The sequence below is a fragment of the Chiloscyllium plagiosum genome, unplaced genomic scaffold, assembly GCF_037043375.1.
Source record: "Chiloscyllium plagiosum isolate Xiang-an unplaced genomic scaffold, Cpla_swu_hap1 HiC_scaffold_6, whole genome shotgun sequence".
Lineage (NCBI taxonomy): Eukaryota > Metazoa > Chordata > Chondrichthyes > Orectolobiformes > Hemiscylliidae > Chiloscyllium > Chiloscyllium plagiosum.
The window spans coordinates 52,392,728-52,402,179 of NW_028270144.1; the positions used below are offsets into that span (position 1 = coordinate 52,392,728).

General features: G+C 40.8%; 1 protein-coding gene across 7 annotated transcripts in view; it reads right to left on the reverse strand.

The window, feature by feature from the left end:
* maml2 (mastermind like transcriptional coactivator 2) overlaps positions 1-8,984 on the reverse strand; it is a 434,176-nt gene extending 425,192 nt beyond the window's left edge. For 2 of the 7 annotated variants that reach the window (XM_087988002.1, XM_043691467.2), the window contains exon 1: positions 8,056-8,902. In XM_087988002.1, coding sequence (XP_087844128.1) covers positions 8,056-8,379 — 324 coding nt within the window. In that variant the 5' untranslated portion in view covers positions 8,380-8,902. Of the gene's footprint in view, positions 1-8,055 lie in introns of all 7 variants that reach the window. The other 5 variants (XM_087988005.1, XM_087988003.1, XM_087988004.1 and 2 more) reach the window with 4 other exon arrangements.
* Between the last annotated feature and the right edge of the window lie 468 nt (positions 8,985-9,452).

A 9,452-nucleotide genomic window follows, 5' to 3' on the forward strand; every position in this document is an offset into this window, starting at 1 on the left:
CACAGAGGAACTACGCAGAGCAGGGGAAAATCACCTATATCGTGTATTCAAAAAGAATGGTACCCAATGAACATAGTCCACCAATTTCTCAGCAACAAACCCAAACAAGCAGACAAAACACATCCAGAAACCCTAGCCACTCTCCCCCACAGCAAAGACATCTCAGAAATGACTGCCAGACTACTCAGACCCCTTGGCATCATGGTAGCCCACAAACCCACCAACACACTAAAACAGCAGCTAATGAACTTGAAAGACCCAAGACAGACAATGAGCAAAACTAACGTCATTTACAAAATACCATGCAAGAACTGTAACAAACACGACATTGGACAAACAGGCAGAAAACTAGCCACCAGGATACATGGACACCAACTAGCTACAAAAAGACATGACTCTCTCTCACTAGTATCCTCACATATGGATGAGGAAGGATACCACTTCGACTGGGACAATATATCCATTCTAGGACAAGCCAAACAGAGACATGCACGAAAATTCCTAGAAACATGGCATTCCAACTGAAACTCTATGAACAAACACATCAAGTTAGACCCCATCTACCACCCCCTGAGAAAAGGAACAGGAGGTGACTTCACCACAGGAAATAACATCACAACAGGAAATGACATCACCAACCCAAAGAAACCCAAACATATAAATAGAACGCAGGAATTTTCAGCATTGCTTCACCTGAGGTGCACTGAAGATGTTACCTAGTAAGGTAACGAAACATCTGGAAATGAACCTTTAGCTCAGTGAGCAAACCTACATCCAAAATCTCAACCTGAGCTACAAATCTTCTCAAAACTCACTAAGTCATAGAGATGTATAGCAGAGAAACAGACCCTTCGGTCCAACTCATCCATGCTGGCCAGACCTAGTCCAATTTGCCAGCACTTGGTCCATATCCTTCTAAACCCTTCCTATTCACATTCCCATCCAGATGCCTTTTAAATGCTGTAAGTATACCAGCCTCTAACACCTCATCTGTCAGCTCATTCCATACGTGCACTACCCTCTGCGTGAAAATGTTACATCTTAGGCCCCTTTTATATCTCCTTCATCTCACCCTAAACCCATGCCCTCTACCCCACAGCAGCAACAAAGACCTTGTCCATTTATCCCCTCATGATTTTATAAACCTCAATAAAGGTCACCCCTCAGCCTCTGTTGCTCCAGGGATAATAGCCTCAACCTATTAAGCCTCTCCCCTATAGCTCATCCTCCAACCCTGGCAACACCCTTGTAAATCTTTTCTGAACCCTTTCAAGTTTCATAACATCCTTCCGATAGGAAGGAGACCAGAATTGCATGCAATATTCCAAAAGTGGCCTAACCAATGTCCTGTACAGCTGCAACATGACCTCCCAACTCCCATACTCAATGCTCTGACCAATAAAGTAAAGCATACCAAATGCCTTCTTCACGACCCTATCTACCGGCAACTCTATTTTCAATGAACTATGCACCTGCACTCCAAGGTGTCTTTGTTGAGCAAAATCCCCAGCTTGCCTGTCCTGTTGACATAAACTTAAAAATCTCATGCCATTGTTTGACAGAGTTGTCCTGATGAATACTTGTCCAATGCCAAAAATAATTTTACAGATTTACAACAACAGGATTTGAACGAAGAAGTAAAGAAGTCTTGCATGAAGTTTGAGAGAGTTCTGGTGAGACTGCACCTAGAATATTGTGTGCATTTTTACTCTCCTGATCTAAAGAAGGATATGACTGCCATCGAGGGAGTGCAAATAAAATTCATGAGACTAATACCTGAGATGGAGGGATTGTTCCAGCAGGAGTGATCCTGGAGATTGGTCCTGTATTCATAGAGTTACAAGAATGAGGGGTGACCACATTAAAGCATACAACATTCTTACAGGGCTCAACAGGGTAGATGAAAGGAAGATATTTACAATCGCTTATGCGGATCTAGAACCATGAAAGAGAGTCTTGAGAACAAGAGGTATGCCCTTTAGAGTTAAAATGATTAGGAATTTGCTCACCCAGAGGGTTGTGAATCTTCAGAATTTTCTACTCTTGAAGGTTATGAAAATCAGGAGCTAGAGTCAAAGACAGAGATCATTTGACTTATAGTAACTAAAAGTGTTAATGAATATGGGGATAATGTGGGAAAATTATGTTGAGGTAGGTATTAGCCATAATTTGGCAAAGCAGGCTCAAGGGGCCCAATGGCTTACACTTGCTTATATTTCCTGTTCCCAATTTCATATCTACAGTTTGCAAATGGATGCCATTTCTTTACATAAACTTAATGACTTCTAACTTTATAGACTTAATTTGAAGTGTTTTAAATTCAGGAACAGCCTGAAAATGCTACATAGTACAAATTATTTATTTTCTTAAAATTTTCATGCAATAAAGCAAATACTGCTCATCAAATATATTCATTATGAACTTATTAACAATTCATGTTGGCATGATTTAAAATTCTTCCAAAGTATTCAAAATCAAATCTGTTATACACATGATGTCACAATATGTTCAAATGATTGTTTGTTGGAATCATACAGTATTACAGTTGAATATGATTAAATTTATCATAACTTAATTACTTTTTTACCCAGCATATTCACAAAACTTAAAGACCTCAATGATGAGTACAAGTTGCACAAGTTTGATTTGTATTTCCTTGAATTTAGAAGATTTTGAATGATCAAGGTCTGTAAGATGGAAAAAGAATCCAAATGGCAACTACAGAGAAATTATTTTATCACACTGAATCCAAAACAAGGGAGCATAACCTTAAAATTGGAAATGAACCATTTTGGGGTAAAATCAGCAAATACTATCCAAGTAAAGATCAGTGGAAATCTGGGACAATGTTCACCTCAAAAGGCTGTAGATGCTGAACTAATTGAAAGTTTTGATGATTGCTGTTATTAGGTTTGTGAGACTCATTTGCCTATACCTGCTGTAATATCATATACTCATGCATTATTCCTGTAAATAGCAAGACAGCAGCAATGAGGTAGGCAGCATCCAAGCTCTGAGCCCGGGGCTCTTACACTCTTTCCATTTTTCTTTTCTCTTCTTCTACTGGTGTACTTTTTGCCTTTTTTTCAGCTTTTAAAGTTTGTTTTCTTTTATTTCCCTTCTGGAGACAGCTCGGTCATGGAGGCGATGGCATTCGGGTCTGGAGTGTGGCACTGGGTGAGCCCAGAGCAGGATTCAACAGTTGAAAGAACGAGCCCAGTATGGAGAATAAATCAAGCCCTCATTGTGGAATGCAAGTCCTCATGGGGAAAGCCCAATGTGGAACTTCTACAGACTCATGACTAAAGAAGGACTGTAATGCTGAACATTTAAATTTATTCTTTATTTTTCCACACTGTACTTGAGATTTTGGAACTAGGTACTGCCATCATTCCAGAGTCTTCAACCTCTTTTTACCAATACTTAAGCTAACCAACAATAAGTATGTATGTTAGTATTTATTGTACATATTTAATATGTGGTAAATGAAATGTATTTTGTGTCATTAGAACTTCAAACAAATTTAATACTGAATAGTAATTTCTCACATTTTAAATCACTCAAGCAATGAAAAATTGTTTGAAGTAAAATTGCATCGTTTTGTTTTCCCATGTATGTTTGGAAGAAAGTGTGTTTTAAGCAATGGAATGCTTGACTAAAATCCTGCAGTTCCACCACACGTGGTGGTAAGTGGTGACAGCAGTTTAAAACAATCAGTTAAGATATCACATTGCTGTATTGTTACAGCACTAAAACATTTTCACGTCAGTATAATTTTTCTTATACAGTACTGAACTCATGTTCTCAATAAGGCATCTGTTAACATTATATAAACCTACAGAAATACATAGTCCCTTTGTTTCCTTCTGCTTATGTTTATTTTAAAAGTGTGTTCCTGTTTTATGAATTTAAAACCTGTAAAACTGTTCATGAAAAATGGTATCAATAAGCTTAATTTTTTGGAAAAGTGATTGTAATCAGTAATGAAATAAAAACAAATAACCTGGCATTGAGCGCAAGGCTGTAACTCAATCTCAATGAAGTTCATAATCTGCTAAATGCTTCAAATTCACAGTTTGAGATGTCATCACAATTGGTTGAGTGAATTACAGCTTGTAACTATTTGTATAAATATTGTATATGTCATGTATAAACACAACACCGAATATCTCAGATTTTTTCAATGAGTAACTGGGTGATATGGAGGGGTCTCTGAAATGATTCACCAAGCTGGTTTTAACCAAAGTACAAAAACATTTTCAAATGCATCAATAATTCCTGTTATTCCTGTTCACTGCACAGCAAGCCCTGTTGTAAAGAAACATTTGGGCATCAGAAAAGAACACATTGAAGACACAGATTAATGCTCTTGCCTGCTAGATACCTGCTGACACTCATCATCAAAACTTAAGTATATACTTGGGTAATATATAGGGGACAACTGCCACCTCTGGAAACATGCCCCATTTAGCAACCTCCATTTTCAGAAGGAGGGAATAAAGGAGAAAATAAAGAAGTAAACGTTCAATGCTGAAATATCTTTGTCACAAAACTGTACCTCAAAAAGCTGAAAGTTTATCTACCAATATCAACAGGTTTTAGTCCTGGTGATATATTGAACATTCACAAAAATCTCAGTGGACTATGAAACTTGTCTTTTGTCCATATAAACACGAACAGTAAGTTATAAGTAAGTTGCAAACCACTTGCGAGTAGAGTTCAAATACCCTTTTACATTAAAGAAGCAATACATATCAGTTTAAAGTCTGATAATTATGTATTTGATGAACTAATTGTGTAACTTTTTTAAAATGGGATTAAAAAGCAACACCAAACTTGCTTCAATCAAAGAATGTCTTATCCTAATATTTACCACCATTAGTATAAGCAAATGAAATTTACTGGCCTATTCACACGTTTTGAGTCAGCAAGTTCAATTTGTGGATTACAGGAGGGGTTCCTGACTCAGTATGTAGACAGGCGAACTGGGGTGGGGGCAGTGGGGAAGGGGGGAGGCCATATTGAATTTGGTGCTCAGCAACAAGCCAGACCAGGTGTCAGATCTCTCAGTGGTAGAACATTTTGGTGACAGTGACCAGAACTGCCTCAACCTTACCAGACCCATGGAGAGGTATATGAGCAGCCAGTATGGCACGGTCGCTCAGTGGTTAGTACTATAGCCCCACAGTGCCAGGGACCCAGGTTCGATTCCAGCCTTGGTTGACTATCTGCGTGGAGTTTGCGCATTCGCCCTGTGTCTGTATGGGTTTCCTCCAGGTGCTTCGGTTTCCTCCCACAATCCAAAGATATGCAGGTTAGCTGAATTTACCATGCTAAACTGCCTATATTGTTCAGGAATGTGTTGGTTAGATGCATTCGTGGTAAATGTAGTGTACAGAATCTGGGTGGGTTACTCTTTGGAGAGTTGGTGTGGACTTATTGGGCCTAATGGCTTGTTTCCACACTGTAGGGATTCTATGATTGCCTGTATGGGAAGGTGTTTAACCGGGGGAGGGGAAATTATACTGCATTCGACAGAAGCTGTGGACTATAAATTGGAAATAATCATTCAACAGGAAAAGCACAACAGAAATGTGGAGGCAGTTTAAGGAGCACTTGTTGCTAGTGTTGGATAACTTTGTCACAATGAGACAGGCAAGGAATGGTAAGGTGAAGGAGCCTTGGATGACAATAGCAAAGGAGCTTCTCATAAAAAGGAAGAAGGAAGCTTACTTAAGGTTGAGGAATCAAGGATCTGGCACAGCTTTAGAGGATTACAGCCTAGCTAGGAAAGAACTCAAAAATAGATGGAGGAGAGCTAGGAGGGGGCAAGTAAAACCCTTGGCAGGATGGATTAGGGAAAACCCGAAGGTGTTCTGCACATACGTGAAGAATAAGAGAATGATCGGGGAGAGGGTAGGCCAATCAGGGATAGTGGAGGGAACTTGTGCCTGGAGTCTGAAGAGGTAGGGGAGGCCCTAAATGAGTCTTTTTGCTTCAGTATTCACGAGAGAGAGGGATCTTGTTGATAGTGAGAACACCGTGGACCAGGTTAACAGGCTTGAACAGATTGATATTAAGAAGTGGATGTGCTGGAAAATCTGGGAAGTATCAAGATAGATAAGTCCCCGGGCTGGACCAGATATATCCAAGATTACTATGGGAAGCAAGGAATGAGATTGCTGCATGTCTGGCAATGATCTCTGCATCCTCACTCTCCATGGGAGTAGTACCAGCTGATTGGAGGTAGGTAAATGTTGTTCATCTGTTCAAGAAAGGGAATAGAGAAATCCCTGGGGATTACAGACCAGTCAGTCAGTCTTAAACCTGTGGTAAGCAAGATACCAGAAAGGATTCTAATAGGATTGATTAAAGAGAGCCAGCATGGCTTTATGAGGGGCAGATCATGCCTCACAACCTTTACTGAGTGCTTTGAGGACATGACAAGTTGATGAAGGTCGAGCTGTGGATGTGGTGTATATGGATTTCAATGAGGCATTTGGTAAGGTTTCCCACTCTTGGCTCATTCAGAAATTTAGAAGGTATGGGATAAGGGAAATTCAGCTATCTGGATACAGAAATGGCTGGCTGATAGAAGACAGCAAGTGGTAGTGGATGGAAAATATTCTGCCTGGGGTCAGAAGCAAGTGCTGTCCCACAGGGATCTGTTCTTGGGCCTCTGCGCTTTGCAGCTTTTATAAATGACTTGGATGAAGAAGTGGAAGAGTGGGTTAGTAAGTTTGCCAATGATACAAAGGTCGGTGGTATTATAGATAGTGTCGAGGGCTGTTGCATGCTACAAAATGACATTGACAGATGCAGAGCTGGGCTGAGAAATTGCAAGTGGAGTTCAACCTGGATAAATACAAAGTGATTCATTTTGGAAGGTCGAATTTGAATGCTGAATACAGAGTTAAAGACAGGATTCTTGACAGTGTGGAGGAAAGTGGGATCTTGGGTCCATGTGCATAGATCCCTCAAAGTTGCCACCCAAGTTGACAGGGTCGTTAAGAAGGTGTATTCCAAGTTAGACCACACTTGGAATATTGTGTCCAGTTCTGGTCGCCTCATTATAGGATGTAGATGCATTAGAGGAGATTTACCAGGATGCTGCCTGGATTGGAGGGCTTGTCTTATGCGGAGATGTTGAGTGAGCTATAGCTTTTCATACTGGAGAGAAGAAAGAAGAGAGGTGACTTGATAGAGATGTACAAGGTACTGAGAGGCATAGATAGAGTAGATAGCCAGAGACTTTTCCCCAGGGCAGAAATGGTTGTCATGAAGGGTCACAATGTAAAGGTAATTGGAGGAAGGTATAGAGGAGATGTCAGAGGTAGGTTCTTTCCACAGAGAGTGGTGGGCACATGGATTGCAGTGCCAACGGTGCTAGTAGACACTACGGACATTTAAGCAGCTGCTGGACAAACACATGGATGGCAGTAAATTGAGGGGTGTGTAGGTTAGGTTGATCTTAGATTAAGATAAATGCTCAGCACAGCATTGTGGGCCAAAGGGCCTGTACTATGCTGTACTGTTCTATGTGTGATCAACAGTTTCTTCCAGTGGGATGCAAGGGCCATTCAATTCAAAATAGGCTTTCAAAAAGGATACACTAAGAGTAAACCATCCACACAGATCACAGTTTAATACTTTACAAGAAGGCAAGGGAACTAGCAGACTGGGGCTGTTTGATAACACTTATGGTACTTTAAATAAGTTAAAGAAGTATGGTTGCAATAATATGGCACAGGGCCATGTTTACTTGGGACCGCCTTTGTATTGCAACGTATATCTCTTTTAAAACAAACTATTTGTTCTTCGCAATTTCATTCAAACCGTTTTCGGTGAAGTCTATCAATAAGCGTGCGTGAAAAATGAAAAGTACAGCTTTACAACATTTTTTAAAAACAGTTAAAATTTAGAAAGTAATTTGCTTATGCGAGTCTAATTCATTGAAACAAAAGAAAACAAAACTCCAATGAAGGACATTCCAAATAGATCAACGTTTGAAGCTTTGGTTTTAAAGAGAGCGAGATTTCAAGGAAGCAAACTTACAGCAATGAGGGTGAGGTTTCTGGGTTCACTGGCTGCATTAGGTCCTGGAGACAGTTCACTGTCGCAGTTTTTGGGAGCCCGGTTGTTTTCGGGCTGTTGTTGGTGCTGTTGTTTGGCTTTGGGGGTCTTCTTGCTGCGTGTTTCCAGGTACTTCTGGTGTAGTACGAGTTTGTCCCTGCGCTCTTGTTCGATGCGCTGCGGCTGGTTCTGCTCGTAGCGGACCTGGCAGACTGCATGGTGCCGGCGACATAGCTCAATCCGTTGTCTCAACCTCTCCACGATCGCGCTGTGTTTTGGGTTTGGGGGCATATTGTAATCCCCCATTTTTACCTCCCAGCATATAATTTTGACAAGTTTTCGTCCGCCGATTTCGCTTCTTTAACCTTACACCACCCTTTCCAAAATGGATTGCAATTAAAAAAAACTTGGTTCCTTTTATTTGGACTAAACCAAATCTACTTTACATCATGAAAATGAGAAAACTCAATTTTCTCGTGTTACTGTGATTTCCTTCTGACAAACAAACATGGGAGACACAGGCCCCTTTAATGCTCCAACGAATACTTTTTCATAACACACAATATCTTTGGATCTGTTCGCTGTTCACACGATCCTTTTCTTCCGTCCCGACCAAAGAGAGGAAAATGAGGGGGAGGGCGAGGAGGAGGAGTGAAGGGAGGGAGATTCGAGGAGGAGGAGTGAAGCGGGGGAAGAAAAGACAACAACATACAGAAAAGTGTTCAGAAAAAAACATTTCCCGCTGAAACTTGGGAAGTTGTTTCTGACCTCAGGCGGATTCGGAGCAGGGAGGTCACTGCTGCTGTTCGTCCAGATGCAGGAAGCTTTGTCAGCGCTGCCAGGACGGCGGTCTGGAGCAACTTTTCAGGCGGTACTGTTTGCTATGCGCCCGCCGCTGTTTGCTCACTAACTACTCCGTGTGTGAGAGAGTGAGAGGGGAGGCTCTCTCCCCACACTAGCGGAATGATATCGCTACTGCCTGAGTAAACAAGGAAAGGGAAAGGAAAACAAAACCCAGACTCCCAACAGCAAACAAAATGGTCGAACAGGCATTTAAAAGAGGTGTAAAGGAAAGTAAAGCAACTGATTCAGATTAATTTTAAAAAAGTAAAATTTCAAGACGATGGAAGCTTCGGCTGAAGCCGGAGTTTGACTCCGGTCAATTTAATGAACAGGGAAACTTTTGTAAAATGGCTTTCTTTTGCTTCGAGGCGATCGATCTTAAACCGTGTTCCCTGGAATTACTGATTGTTTCCTCTCACTTCAGTACTGATATTTTATACAATTGGAGAAATGCGTGAAGATATTTTGACAGAGTAGTGTAATCCTGATGTGTCATTTATACCTCATCTTAAAATTAAGATTTCACTTATCTAAGT